Below are 14,364 nucleotides of genomic sequence, written 5' to 3'. Positions count from 1 at the left end.
TTTACTTAACAGCCCCTTTCTATTAATGATCACAAGACTTCAGGAAATTTGATGTTGCTGCTAGAGAATGCCCACCCTCTCCATCCCCAAGGGTGTATTATGTATCTTTACCTCGATAAGCCTTACCACTAAGTTTAAACTTAAAAAACAAAACAAAACAAAACTTAAGGAAATTCAAAGTAGTTTGTCATCAGGAAAAGTTGGGGAAGCGCTAGTCTAAATAAGGTGAGAAGGGAAAACATTACCACCAAGACCTTTAAGCCTTCTAGCTTCTGACAACAGCTCTGTATTTTATTAAGCTTATTGTAGTAAGACTCTCTTCATTTAAGTATTCCCCAAAACTGTTGACTCCAGACTGCACTGCATACCATGGGCTTTTGTGAATATCCAGTAGTCAGGGTTAATCGACTGTAGGTGACTCTAGTGACAGATAAAGCTAGCTGCTGAGATCTTTGTCCTCATGATTAGTTCCTCTGGAATCAAGTTACCGTTTTTTTTTGTGTTCCTACCTTACCTTTCTCTTCTCTTATTTTGACCATAATGGAGCTATGCCAGCCAGATGCTTCTTGAGCTGTAGGGGACTTCAGGCTTCATTTCCAGCCTTTATTATTTTTTCACCCCTCCCCCCACCTCACTCCACCCCCCACTCCCTATTTCCAGCCTTTAATCTGACTTCCAGTTGTTCCAAAGTTTTGTTTCTGAAATAGCCTATGATGGATTTTAGCCTAGGAGGAATTTAAACTGACTAAAATATTTCCATATAACATGTTATTTTAAGCACCATGTCAGAGAATACATAATAACTTTTTATATGTCAAAACGTTGAGACATGCGTCTCACTGGATAGCTATTTGAGTATATAGGAGTAAAGTTTTCATTTTAGATTTTGAATTGAATGGAAAGAATTGATCCATCCTTACGTTCATATCTTATCTTCCCTTCCCTACACGGTCAGCATAAAAATAGTTCTCTATGGACTTGACAAGACTCAGCCTCTACACTCAGGTTATAGTAAAAGAGAAATGGCAGCAACACAGAATGTGTATGTTATTAATTTCTGTGGCATTGGCCATAATAGCACTAGGGAAACAGCTTATGGGAATAAATATGACTGTCCAGCTCCTGCTAATACATGATTGCTTCCTTTGCTGCACATGCCAGCCAATCTGTCCCAAACGTCTTGTGGGTATTAAAAGGATAGGGGTATATAGAGTCTCTTGGTTTCTCTCTCTTAGAATGCTTGAAAACTATTTTCTTTCTTCTTTCATCCTTAGGAATGGCAGATTGAGTAGTGGATAACGGTTTGTGAGCTAGTTTCAGGTGAACTGGCTTTTCCCCAATAAGAGCATTTGCCTTTGCCCTATTCCTTTTGCACATTCTCTTCATCTGGAGGTTGGAGGGCTGGTCCTGGTCCTGGGTCTTTTAAAGTAAGACTCACTCTACCTACTGAGTTACGATGGATCCTAATGGATGTGGATACAGATAACAAGGGAGGATTTTCATTCCAGTATCTCTTACCATATTCTAATCTCTTTCTCAGCCTAGAACATAAAGATCCAGACACGTTCTTCTAGTAACCCACACAGGAAGCAAAATAAAACCAAACAAAAAACAGGCAAAGATTTATCTTTTCCTACCAACAACTTAATCATAATTTGCACATACATGTTTTTAAAAATACCTTAAGAAACACTGAGCACTTTGTAGATCTTTTTATTAACATGGTATCCCTGAGAGGCAGGTTAAGGTATAAACATTATTCTGCTTTACAGAAAAGGAATTGGAAGCAGGTGGACTTACATATAAGACAACTGGAACCAGAATTTATATCTGTTGATACCCCAACCAGTGCTTTCCCACGAGACTAGACATAGATATACTGAAGGTAGTGATGTCTTTTTTGTAAAAAAACTTAGCATACTTCCTAAACCATCTCAGATCCTGAAGCATTGCTTTAGACTGGTGTTTATCTTTCTATCTGCTTAGGTAATATAATTGAGATACCATCTCCCTTTAAGTCCTAATAAATGTTAGATTCTTTGTACTAGGACCCCTCAACATCAGAACCCTAATTAGTCTCTCATCTAACACAGCAAGCTGAGTTACCAAATATTCTATCTCCTTACGCCTCTCCCAGATCTCATTCCAGCTATAAACTCTTAATTAAATGTGACTCTGAAACAGCTATTTATCCTAGGCCTTGGCCGTCTGCTCACATTCCTTTCCTGACCTGCCCAAAAAGTATCTTCTCAAAATACTACAAAAATTGTCTCCCATAGGAGCTAGTCTGCTGTAATAGCTCATTCTTCTTCTCCAGTATCAGCCAGATGTTTCCTTATCAGTAACTACAGCACAGCACCTGATTTACTACAGATGATGGGAGCATCATCTCCTGATGTGCCTCTGGCACTCCATGTTTCAGCTAAGATGATTCTTTTTCTGCCTCTGGCACAGCCCATATATACTGTTCCTCAAATTTTATGCTGCTCCAACCTTTGTCTAACCTTCATTACGGTCTCTCCTTTGCCCTCTGCTCCATCTGCACAGAACACCTTGCTTCCCAATGTTCCCATTTCTTATCCACTCAGCACTCAGTTTTGGAAAGGACTTCATCCCATCCTAATTTACCCAGTAATCTTCCCTCTTTGAACACTTCCTGCTCCATGAAGAATTCCTGAATAAAAAGAAAATACCTCCCAGATTTTTGACAACAAACTATAATACATTAATTAGACCTTTAACATTTATGCAGTGATACTACCTAGCTTTAAAAGTGTTGCAACTATACACTGTACTTATTTGTCCATGTCATTGTCATTTTAGATTGTAAGGACAAGGGCTATTTAATTTGTGCTTTATAGGGCTCATCATACTACTATGAAAATATGGGCAATTAATGCAATACTATTTGATTATAAAGATCAGAATTACACTTGTGTTTGAAGAGCTTTTAAAAAGATGTATACAGTTGAACATATGCACGTGTGTGTGTGTGTATTGACAACTCAACTGACCAAAGATAATCTGTCCTTCTTGCCATTAGGGTGAAGAGTTGTTGGCTTGGTCTGTTTTCCCAGTCCATGGGAATGTGGCAATGGCTTCTGGTTCTTGTAGGTTAGTATCAAGCACCCACGGGAAACCTAACACTAGACTGGGTTTTTGGAGTGTATAGAATATGGTCAGTTCCCTCTTGGCAGCTTTAACTGCTTTCCCAATCACTACATCCAGCTGCCTTGCTCTTTAGGCTCCTGGACCACAAGGGACAGATGAAATTCAGATGAGATGGACAGAAAAAAATCAAACTAGATGCTGTAAATGTAGCATTCTTCAATTCCAGATCTTCTAGAGCTTGGAAGAAACTAAGAAATCCACGGTGTACCCTGGATTTACAAGGTTTACATTGTTTCCCCATATAGAACACTTAGGTTCTTGACAAGATTCATAGGTGAGAACTAAGATGGACATTAAACTTTCCATCATTAAGGTAAATGAAGGGTGTGCATGACAAATATAGAGGTTCCTCTACCTATGATGGGGTTTATGTCCAGATAAGCCCATCATAAGTGAAATATATTTTAAGTCGAAAATGCCCTTAACCTACCAAACTTCACAGCTTAGCCTAGACGGTTTCTACTGAATGCGTATCACATTTGCACCATCACAAAGTCAACCTGTTGTAAATTGGGGACCATCTGTATTTCATTCTGGGCACAGGCTTAAGTGAGCAGGAAGAATCATTCTTTTTTGTACTTCCATTACTGTGTAAAGAGCTAGACCTACCCAATGAGTAAAGTCTCACAACTTCTCCCTGAAATGCTGTTGTGTTGGTTTTTTCCACTCAAAATGCAGCTGAGTAACAGGATGAGTAAAGAAGGGTACATGTCAAATTCATAGGATCTACTACTGTGTCCTCTCCATTAAGGGAACAGGAGAGAGATTGAAATCTTCCTTTCATTCTTAAAATGAGTGCCTTGGGAATTTGATCCAGGAGAAACAGGAACAAACAGAGGGGTAAATCCTAGAGTATTTCCTGGGCACAGAATAGGAGATGGGTCTCACTACTAACTTTTTCAACAATTTCAATACATTTATTGAGGCTCTTTTTTTTTTTTTTTTTTAAGTAGATCCTCAGGGACTTACTTAGGCACTGATTGTGTCAGAAGTTTTTCTCGTGTATGGATTTCTCTGTGTTTATTCAGAGCAGAGCTTTTACTGAAGCACTTGCCACAATCATGACACCCATAGGGTTTCTCTCCTGTATGGGTTCTGTGATGTGCACGTAAGTCAGAACTCTTACTGAAACTCTTTCCACAGTCAGGACACACATGAGGTCTCTCTCCTGTGTGTATCCTCCGATGTGCACTAAAATGAGAACTGTTATTGAAGCTTTTTCCACACTCTTCACATTGATAGGGTTTTTCTCCTGTGTGGGTTCTCTGGTGGATTATAAGGCTTGAGCTCTGATTGAAACGTTTCCCACATTCACTGCACTGATACGGTTTCTCTCCTGTGTGGATTCTCCTATGGGTGATGAAATTTGAACTGTCACGGAAACTTTTCCCACAGTCCAGACATTTATAAGGTTTCTCTCCAGTGTGGATTCTCCGGTGTCTAATGAGGCGTGCACTCCGACTGAAGCTTTTTCCACAGTCAGCACATTTGTATGGATTTTCCACTTGATGGGATATCTGATGCATGAGGTGGGAGTTTGGACCAAAGCTTTTGCCATATCTAAGATATTTATAGTGTCTCTCTCCCAAGTAAGGTCTCTGATGACTTGGAACTTTACCTAAACTCCTCTCTGGGAGTGTGGGTTTTCCTCTTCTTTCTCCTGGGGGCCTTTCCCACTGTCTTCCTGATGATCTACATTCATTCTCATTGCCTTTACCCTGATTAAGACGCTGGCAAATTTTCCTTTCAGACCTTGCAAGCAATGTCCTATGTAGTTGTATTTCCTCAGAAATATCCCGTTTTAGATTCTTCTCATTCTCAAATCCAGCCTCAAAACCTGACATGAAAATAGAATTTTGAGTTATCCATTTCCATAATTATTTGCCAAGGTAAAGTAAGTATCACATTAAGATGATTAATGATAACAATTAGGGAGATCTAGATCCCAAATAATTACCATCTATTAAACTCTAGTGCTTTACTTTTCTACTTAATAACCTATCATGTTTCTTATCTACATAGGGCTCATTAGTATATTCTTTTAATTCTTCCTGAATACCCAGGATCTTCAGAAAATCTCAGTATAACAAGAAAAACCTACCAGATTTAAAACTATCACCATGTTTACACAGGAAAGACACTTTCTAATGCTGTATTTTTGTCTCATCTAAGGTCTATTATGGTATTCTAGTTTATGTTCCTTGCCAGTAACTAAAGGGATTAGAGGGAATGTCCAGGAAAACTGGGAAACTTGTATATCCAAAACGAGTTATGTGAGTCCCTTCCACTCAAATTCCAATATATGTTGAGAATAAAAATAGGGTAGAAAACTACTTGGTGTCTTTCAAAGAATAAAAGGCCTTCTGAGAGAAGTACTTTGCTAGGAAGTGACTCACTAAAAACATTCTTTGGAAAGATAATCACTAAAAGCTCCAAAAGCACTTGCTCTAATGCCCAAGCTAACCTTTTAATATTCTTCTAAGAACCAAATGCCAGGCTCCCCAGGCCTAGGCTTTGTGAACTTGTAGATACTTGCAAATTTTTTATTTGAATTTACAGAATTTTCAGACATTTCAGCTAAACCTGGAACCCAAATTTTCTGGACTAAATCTGAGAGCAAAAGAATGCTGAGTGTCAGCCTGTATTCCACCTGTCAGCAGTATTTCTGCCTAGAAGCCCGGTCTTAAGATATGCCCCATGAAATAGGATTAAATGGAATCTCAGAACCTTCAAAACGTAAGTACGTTTTGTGATCCTGCATGAGGGGAATTTAGCATTTCCTAAACCTAGAAGTCATTCTTTAGTGGAATATATTAATACCCCCATGGAACTGATGCTCCATGGAACACCCTTAAAGAATGTTGATATAAAGAACATTTGGAAAAGAAAACTGCTATTTATTGAATATTTACTATGTGTCCAAGCATTGTGCTAGGTGCTTCACCATGGTACCTCATTTATATCAACATTTTGAGGTAGGTCTTCATAGACAAGTTACATGGTTAAATAACTTGCTATAAGTTCCTCAACTTATAAACAACAGAGTTCAGATTCACATACATATACAGGGATGGGCAAAAGTAGGTTTATAGCTGTGAGTATGTGAAAGTTTATTCTTGTATTATTATTAATTATTGTATTATTTATCTTATTATTTTGAACCCTTACTTATGATGTATCTTTTAGGTAATGATGGCTGGTAATTTAACCTACTTTTGCTCATCCCTGTACATGTATGATTCCAAAATCAGAATTATTCTTCCCACAAGGAGGGAAGCCGTAGTGAAATAGTTTCTTCACTATACAGCAGCTAAGATTCAAAGGGTCACTTCCCTCAGAAATCTCAGACTTTTGCATGAGCGCATCTGAAGAAAGTAGCTACCAGGTTTTCAGATATGAATATAAAGCAGACAGCTGGTATATAAGCTAAAATTAAGAGAACAAACAAATGAGGAGGAGCTTTTAAAATCAACTTCATCCTATTATGTGTCATGACAAGCTACTTGGGAAATGTTAGCTTTCAGCTTCCCTGCTAGGTAAACCCTAGAAACCTAGCAGCTGATAGCATATTTACAAAGTTTGCAACCATCTTGGATTGATGCTGTGTGAGGAGGCAAGTCAAGTGAATAATTTATATCCCCTCACTGAAATGCTTTAATAGACAGGGGCAAGGTGAAGAGATAGGTGGTCATAAGAAGAATCCATGAGAGCTGGGTGTAGAGGCTTCAATCTGATGATTTTTTTCCCCTAAATCCCACTGCCTCCCCTTTGCTATTTAGACCTTAAGAAGTAAAAGAATCTTACCACTGGGGCTCTGGAATAAGACTGGAGCACGTGTCATGACAGCCCCTGGGGGTAGCTCAGTATCCTCTTCATCATCTTCAGAATCATCTTCTGTGGCCTCTTCTGCCTCAGCTTGCTTCTCAGCTTCGGCCTCACTGGTCTCCTGGATGGGGTCAGAGGCTGTGTCTTCTTCCTGGCCATCACTGGGTGGGGCAGCAACCCGGGCACTCACCAAAGCATCCATCTCTTCAAAGAAAGGGCAGGTCTCTGGTGCTTGGCCATTCTTGACTTTCCGATAGCTGGTGTGTAGGCTTTTAAACTTGGTCCGACATTGCTCTGGTGTCCTAAAGAAGCCATATTCCCATAACCGCTCAGCCACTGCTCCATATAACTGGCTGTTGCGGTGACAGTTCCGCAGGGCTTCATAAAACTGAGTCTCACTAAGAATTGCAAGATAAGTCTTCGTCTCTTCATAGCCCCAGTGTACACCTGCCACCAGAAGAGAAATTTCAGCACAAGGGCTTTAGAGCCTCAATTTCTTAATTCTATTGTCTGCATCTTTCATTCTTTGAAAGTTTCCCAAAGAATTACTCAAAACCCCAAGAAACAGTCTCTTTTAAAATCACACCGCCACCTAATCCCTATTATGGCCCTTCTGCACTTGCTACAATCTCAAAAAAAGAAAAAGGAAGAAAGAAAAAAAGAAGCCTAACAACAGCAAAGACTTGAAAGGATACAAGATACGGACTTGATAGTCATGCACTCTATCATTAAGAGAGGACTGGCAGAAGCCAGAAAGAGGAGGGAAGGAGAACAGACAGCTTCTCCTGGCCTGAACACGTGCTAGTGCTGCATGCCCAACATGGCCGACACTTCATCAGGATGATTACAGACCCTGCTCCCTGAAGGTAACCAAGATAGAGGGAAGGGAGAATCAAAGAGTCTTCCTCCCACCTGAGAGCCAGCTGGAGATTACATTGCTTCCATTATCCTCCACTCACTGCAAGTATAAAGAAGGGGAGGGGAGAAATGGGGGATATCTGTAATACCCTTCAACAATAAAAATTTTTAAAAAGGTGGGGAGGGAACCAGAAGACAGAAAAAGCGGTGGAAAAGAATGAAAATCACATGTGCCGCATTTGTGATTTGCCTTCATTTGTTCCAAGTGACAAAAGAGGAAAAAGAATGAAGGGGGAAAAGAAAGCTCTGACAGGTGTGGCTCAGTGGTTAGAGCGTCAGTACTTGGGCTGAAGGATCATGGTCTTGATTCCCGGTCAAGGGCACGTACCTGGGTTGCAGGTTTGATCCCCGCCCCAGTCAGGGTGAGTGTAGGAGGCAACCAGTCTATGTGTGCGTGTCTCACATCGATGTTTCTCTCTCTCCCCCTCCCTTCCACTCTCTCTAAAAATTAATGAAAAAATATCCTCGGGTGAGGAGTAACAAAACAAAACAAAAAAAAAGGGAAAAGTAGAATATTGGAAGAAGATCAGAACAGAACTAAAGTAACATGTATAATAAAAAAATGTAAGCAAAAGATCACTGTTCACAGTGGAACTAAACTTCAGAGATGTAGTCCTGCTGCCATTCCCCATTTTACAGTTCAGGAAACAAACTTTGAAATGGTCAGATAACTGTCCAAGGGCACTCAGCTGATTAGTGGTCAGGGTTAGAAACAAAGCCTCCTGACTGGTACTTTGGTGCCCTTTCCATAACATGGTTATAAAAACTACATCAACAGTAATAAAGGATACTTACAAAACTGTTCCACAGACAAATGATATTTCAACACAGAGTGTTAAACCAGATTTCTTGCTGCAGGACTTCTCTTAAAATGCCAATGTGTGTTGCGAATGATAGAGGAGACTCAGGAATTTTTCCCCAACTTTGGGCAATCCTTCACTATGCTATTCTAAGTAAAAAGGAACATATAATGAACTGACTTTGAGATTTGGGGAGTAAAAGACAAAATAAAGCTCCAGTTCATATAAGATGCGATAAAATAATGCCAAGTTTTTTTCAGCCTTCAATGATTTTATAATTAGGAGGAAAAAAAACAATTAAAAAAAAACTAGAAGCAACGATAATCCTTTTCAGGACTCTCTTGAATTTGCTGAGTGTATTTTTAAAATACCTAAATTTTTTTCCTATTCCCTATTATCTCACTGATTTTCCCATAGAATACACATGGAACTGAGAAATGCCTCTTTGCTCCCTTAAGTGACAAAGCTGGCAGGTAACATTAAGCTTCATGATTCCACATCCAGCCTCATAAGTCTAATGCCAAAACCCCAAGAAAAGCTTACCACTTGGGCTTCGGAAAAGGACAGATGCAGTGGAGTTGTTGGGGTCCTGGGGGGTAGCCTTCTGGTCCATTTCATCACTGTCAGACTCTTCAGCTGTGGCCTCTTCTGCTCCCTCCTCATGCTGCCAACTCCCTGGCCCTGGCTCCTCAGTCTCAGCATCGCTGCTTGCCAAGCCAGAGTGAGAGGCTGCCTCTTCCAGGCTATTATTGGGCAGGGCAATGACCTGAGCACTCATCAGGGCTTCCATCTCTTCAAAGAAGGGGCAGGTCTCAGGTGGGTGGCCACTCTTGACTTTCCGATAGCTCTTCTGGAGACCTTTGAACTTGGTCCGACACTGTTCCAGGGTCCGAAGGAAGCCATACTCCCGGAGCCGCTCAGCCACAGCCCCATATACTTGGCTGTTTCGATGACAGTTTCGGAGAGCCTCATAAAATTCAGTCTGACTGAGAATTGCAAGGAGAGTTCTGGTCTCGTCATAGCCCCAGTGCACGCCTGCCACCTTCTCATCCTCAAAGCCCCAGTGATCTTGTTCCACCCAGCTTCTTTTCTCTCTCCTGGATACTAACAGATCAGCATGCATTTGTCTGTCCCCTGTGAGACTGCCTCTTGGGAGTTCCTTTTCCTTGGAGCCCAGATCTGAGATCCAAGGCTCTCCTTGCTCCAACCTGGACACCACACCGGATTTAGGAAATGGTAATCCTGCTTGCAAGGAAGCAAACAAAAGATGTCATAATATGGACTGATCATTAAAAAAAAAATCTCTGAGTTCAGACCTGCCTTTTTTATCCAAGAGGCTTATACAGGAAGTATCTACAGAAATATTTTCAGAAAGTGCAGTGTGTTGAAGAAAATGGGGAAAATACATGAAACCTCAAGAAATGAGAAATATTTTATTTTCCAGAGCAGGGTAACAAGAGAAAAAAGGTTCTGTTGTATGTTCAGAGCAGATAATTCTGTTCCAAACTGCTCCCAAGCCCTCCTGACCACTTGTAGGCAGATCATGGCACTGCTGGGAAGTTACCTCCTGTCTCCTATAGTTCTCCATTTAGGATGAGAAAATTAAACTCAGATTTCAAGAGGGAGGGGAGCAGAGGGGATATCGTCTTCAATTCATCTGTTTCCTTCACACCAAGTTCTCAAGGTTTTCTCCTTAGTATGTCCTCTATTCCTGCCACCATCCAAGTCTAGACTCCTTACCTTCTCACACCCAGATAACTGCAGCAGTCACTGCCCTACCTAGCTCCAGGATCTTGCTTCCTCAGCTCACATGCTACTGCTGGACCTTAACCTGAGTGCCTAGTATGCATTGTCCATTCATATAAGACTTTCCCTCCTATCCAAATTTAACTGATTCTTTAAGCTGTATTTGCCAAAGCCCCCATGAAGCCTTCCCTACAGCCCTCCCTCATCTTCCACTCTGCCAAACCCTATTGTACTTACACAATTGAGTAGCACAATTGAGTAACAAGTTATTGTTTAGCATTGTTTCAGTACAGTTCAGTCAGCACATATTTATGTTTGCTGTTATGTTCTCAGTCATATTATAGGCATTCCTTATTGCAGAATACCTTGCAAGGTGTTGAACACATGACAGGTGTTCAAAAACATTAATTCTATAAGCCTGTGTGTGGGGTTGAAGGATTGTATCTGGATGACTAGAGACCATCACCAAACTAGCTGAGAAGACTAGCATCTTGAACGATAAGGTCAGAATTCAGAACAACTTCAACAAGTTAAAGAAATGATCAAAGAAAAAAAAAATACAATATGGAGTTCAACAGAATACAAAGAAGAAAAACAAGCTCTACAAAATTATGTACAAGAATAAGTACCAGACGCAAAGACAATGGGGAAGACTATGAGTCAGGTAATTAATTGAGCTATACTGAAAGAAAATGAAATTCTGAAGTAAAATTCTTACTCTGCCTCAACCTATCAGACCCTCACTAGAATAATATATATAACTTGGTTCTCCACAACTGACATATCTGTAGAACTTAAAGTTTCTAAGGGAGAGTAACAAAAACTTAGCACATCGGACTAATGGAACTACTGGGGGAAAGCTTAAAGAAACAAGTAGTTTATTTCAGAGAAGGAAAATGACTAAAAGGAAGATGAACCTTCAAGTATAGAAAATACTTTTTATCTAGAAAATACTGACCTAGTATCATTACCAAGAGGAAATAGTTCAAAGTTCTGATAAAAACTCGGGAACCGTCCTCTGGCAGACTTACCAAAAGAGGAAGGATAAGAATACTGCAGCAGAGAGCTAAACTATATGCCTTCACAGGAGGTCCCCAACAACCACATACTCTATAACTGCCACTCATTCCTGAAATCTCTTTCCCACTCAATATTCCCAAACCCCACTCCCCAACTTAGAATGGCATCCTATCTTCAAATATGAATCTACTCCTCACCGCTCCTTTGAAAAGGTCTGAGCTTCTCCTTTGGGTTCATCTGCTCCTGTGGTCCCAGGTCTGGGCTTCTTGCCCTCTCTTTCTTGGGTACACCCCTGGATTGGGGTTCCACTGACTCCTGCCGAACACTTAATAACTCTCGTGATGACTTCAGGGGTGTCATCTTCTCCAAGCGCACTTTCTGCCCCTTCACAGAGACTGTGACCTAGAAACAACTCCCATTAATTGTCACTGCAAGGTCATAATGAGGGGTATTCCCAGAGGAGATTATTTAATACCCCCAAAAAAGACCACCGTCCTTTTGGGACATGGCTAGGGTTGGGGGGGTGGTAAAAGCCAACAAGAGTAATTTGTGTTCCATTACTGTTAGCTTAGAGCAGCTGGAACTCCAGAAGGAAAAGTTCAAAATAGTAAACCCAGACTGAAAAATCAATCCCCTTCCCTATTAAATAAAAACCATGAATCTATGAATAACTCATGATGACAGGGCAGCAAAGATACACCCAGGTAGCATCTCCAGATAAGCTGTATCTGAAAAAGTTACCTGTTCCAGGACCAGAAGTATAAGCATTAAAATGGAGATTGTGCCCTCTTTAAATCTGTCTGTACCTTAATTTGGCACCCTTATCCTTGCCCCTGCCCAGTCACGCACTTCTGAATTCCCCCTCCCTTCTCACCGAATGTCCAGGTCTTCCAGGCTCTCTCTCTAAATCTTCCACCAGAGCCACAGCCTCCTCTCCACTTTCTGGACATTGCTCCTGTACCCACTTCTGGATCTCCCCAGGTAAGATGGTCAGGAACTGCTCTAGCACCAACAACTCTACAATCTGCTCCTTGGTGCGAACCTCCGGCCTTAGCCACCGACAGCAAAGTTCCCAGAGTTGGCTGAAAGCCTCCCGGGGCCCAGCTACCTCCTGGTAATGAAATTTCCTGAAGCGCTGTCGGAAGGTCTCAGAGTTAGTGCCATTCCCTCTCAGAGTGGGTTTGGCCATCATTCACAGCAGAAAGCAGCTTCCCTCCACTTAAGGGTCTGGGTTCCAGGGCTTACACCTATCTTCCCATGTCCTTGGAGAATCACCTGCAGATGAGTCTCTCTCTGTAAGAAGAGTTTCCTCCTAGGGTAGAGAGAGATGGCACTATAAGAAGGAATATACTCATATGTCTAAAGTGCCAGAGCTGGCCTGCCTCTCTATATATATGCTCCATGTGGCCATCTGCGGTAGCACCAACTTCAGGATAGCAAGCCAAAACTGAGCATGGAGAGAAAACTTTCAAAAGCTGCATTTCCGGGCGACTTCCCAGGGTAGCCTGGGGAAATAGCAGAGGAAATAGTCTGCTCTTCTTCCTCCTCCCCCCAATTCTGATCCCATTTAGCTCCTCTGACCAATGTTGCATAGTGAGTTCGAACCATATGGGAGCTCAGGATCTAAAGGCAAGTCACCATCCTGCTCAAGGCAACAAAAAGCCTCTGTCCAGCGGTCGCAGCTGATCTCCCCCAGGCTCTCTACGTCCACCCTGCCCCCTTGGACTCCACAACTACCAATTCCCACCCCAGACAAAAATCAAGTACTGAATACTGGGTCTTTGTTTTTCCTCACAGCAGAAGAAACCGCTCGGCAAATATTCGGAAACTACTGACGGAAAACCTCGCGACTGAGAGAAGTTGGTTTTGGCTCCTGAAGCGAGTGCCGGGTGGGCTTGGGGAGAGTTGCACTGAGTTGGTGGAGAACGGGAGTCGGAGGGGGCAGTAGTAATGGGTCTCCTGAGGACGAGTTCGGGTGCTGGCCAGGGGATCCGAGTGCTGCGGGGTTCGCGGGCGCAGAGCTCAGCTCAGGAAGCGGCGGGTGCGGGGTTCCGGCCTCTTTGTCTTAGCTCCCTCCGGCCAGGTCACTATCGGAGTCGTGGTGCAGTCCCCTCCAGAGGCCTCCTACCGGGCTAAGGTGCCTAAGAGCACCTTCCAGCCCACCCCTGGAAGTGTCTCTCTCGGGCTGTCCCTCAACTCTCTCGCCTCTCCGCCCGCGGACCAGCCTCATCCACCCAGGCCTGGCTCTCCAGCCTTCTAGTTCAGCTCCCAAACCGGAAGTCCGAGGGGTGACCGGGCCACCTAGGGCGCATGCGCAAACCCAGCTACGCGGACTCCTACTCCGGCAGAGCCGCGGCGGGAGGGAGCGGGTGGGCCCAGTCTGCGCGGCGTACTTCCGGAACACGGCGCGCCGACCCTTTCCGCGCTTCCCGCCCGCTCCTCCCGCAGCAGTTGTCTCGGCCGGTAAATTCAGGAGGAACCGTCGGTCCCAGGGGCCTGTGCGAGTGTAGAGAAGGGAGCATTGGATTCCGTGGTCCTCTCGAAGGGCGCTGGAGGAAGGAGCGACGTATATAGGGACTCGAGTTTCGCCGAGGGAATGATCCACGAACTGCTCTTGGCTCTGAGCGGGTACCCGGGGTCCATTTTCACCTGGAACAAGCGCAGCGGCCTTCAGGTACTGTCCGCCTCAGAGCGCGGGAACTAGCGAGCGCCGAATGGGTAGACCAGAGCCAGTGCAAGGGGGAGGAGCCTGAGGGACCGAGGGGGCGGGGTCTCAGGGGCCTTGGGGGCGGGAGGCGTGTCCCTGGGCTGGTGACTGGAGGGCAGTGCCCCGGGGGGCCTACTGGTGACGCTGGCCGGGAGGGAGCTGGGCCTAGGCTGGGAA

The 14,364-nt window shown here is 43.1% G+C and overlaps 2 protein-coding genes across 7 annotated transcripts in view; one reads left to right on the top strand and one right to left on the bottom strand.

Annotated features, from left to right (window-relative positions):
* Positions 1-1,697: 1,697 nt before the first annotated feature.
* ZSCAN29 (zinc finger and SCAN domain containing 29) lies at positions 1,698-14,201 on the bottom strand. 3 transcript variants are annotated; one of them, XM_016211630.2, is made up of 6 exons: positions 13,248-14,201; positions 12,355-12,792; positions 11,678-11,882; positions 9,258-9,956; positions 6,976-7,443; positions 1,698-5,008 (listed from the first exon to the last, which is right to left on the bottom strand). In XM_016211630.2, exons 2-6 carry the CDS (start codon positions 12,670-12,672, stop codon positions 4,137-4,139), a joined length of 2,562 nt encoding a protein of 853 aa, XP_016067116.2. In that variant the 5' UTR covers positions 12,673-12,792; positions 13,248-14,201; the 3' UTR covers positions 1,698-4,136. The 3 variants fall into 3 exon arrangements, with proteins under 3 accessions (XP_016067116.2, XP_016067125.2, XP_016067132.2); XM_016211639.2 differs by having other exon boundaries at positions 13,317-14,201; XM_016211646.2 differs by lacking the exons at positions 11,678-11,882; positions 13,248-14,201 and having other exon boundaries at positions 12,355-12,519.
* The window catches only part of TUBGCP4 (tubulin gamma complex component 4), a 41,550-nt gene continuing 41,098 nt past the window's right edge, over positions 13,913-14,364 (top strand). For 2 of the 4 annotated variants that reach the window (XM_016211672.2, XM_016211657.2), the window contains exon 1: positions 13,918-14,154. In XM_016211672.2, coding sequence (XP_016067158.1) covers positions 14,077-14,154 — 78 coding nt within the window. In that variant the 5' untranslated portion in view covers positions 13,918-14,076. Of the gene's footprint in view, positions 14,155-14,364 lie in introns of all 4 variants that reach the window. The other 2 variants (XM_016211664.2, XM_087821888.1) reach the window with 2 other exon arrangements.

This window comes from Miniopterus natalensis, chromosome 1 (assembly GCF_054644295.1).
Source record: "Miniopterus natalensis isolate mMinNat1 chromosome 1, mMinNat1.hap1, whole genome shotgun sequence".
In the NCBI taxonomy this organism is placed as follows: domain Eukaryota; kingdom Metazoa; phylum Chordata; class Mammalia; order Chiroptera; family Miniopteridae; genus Miniopterus; species Miniopterus natalensis.
Note: the sequence above shows the minus strand (reverse complement) of the source record. Positions and strands in the feature narration are given on the sequence as shown.

Coding starts and splice junctions, on each gene's coding strand:
- ZSCAN29 (XM_016211630.2), bottom strand. CDS start 12,672: ATGATGGCCAAACCCACTCTGAGAGGGAATGGCACTAACTCTGAGACC. Junction 9,957..11,677: donor CAGACCTTTTCAAAGGAGCG/GTGAGGAGTAGA, acceptor CCTTGCAAGCAG/GATTACCATTTCCTAAATCC. Junction 7,444..9,257: donor CCTTTTCCGAAGCCCAAGTG/GTAAGCTTTTCT, acceptor TTCTGGTGGCAG/GTGTACACTGGGGCTATGAA.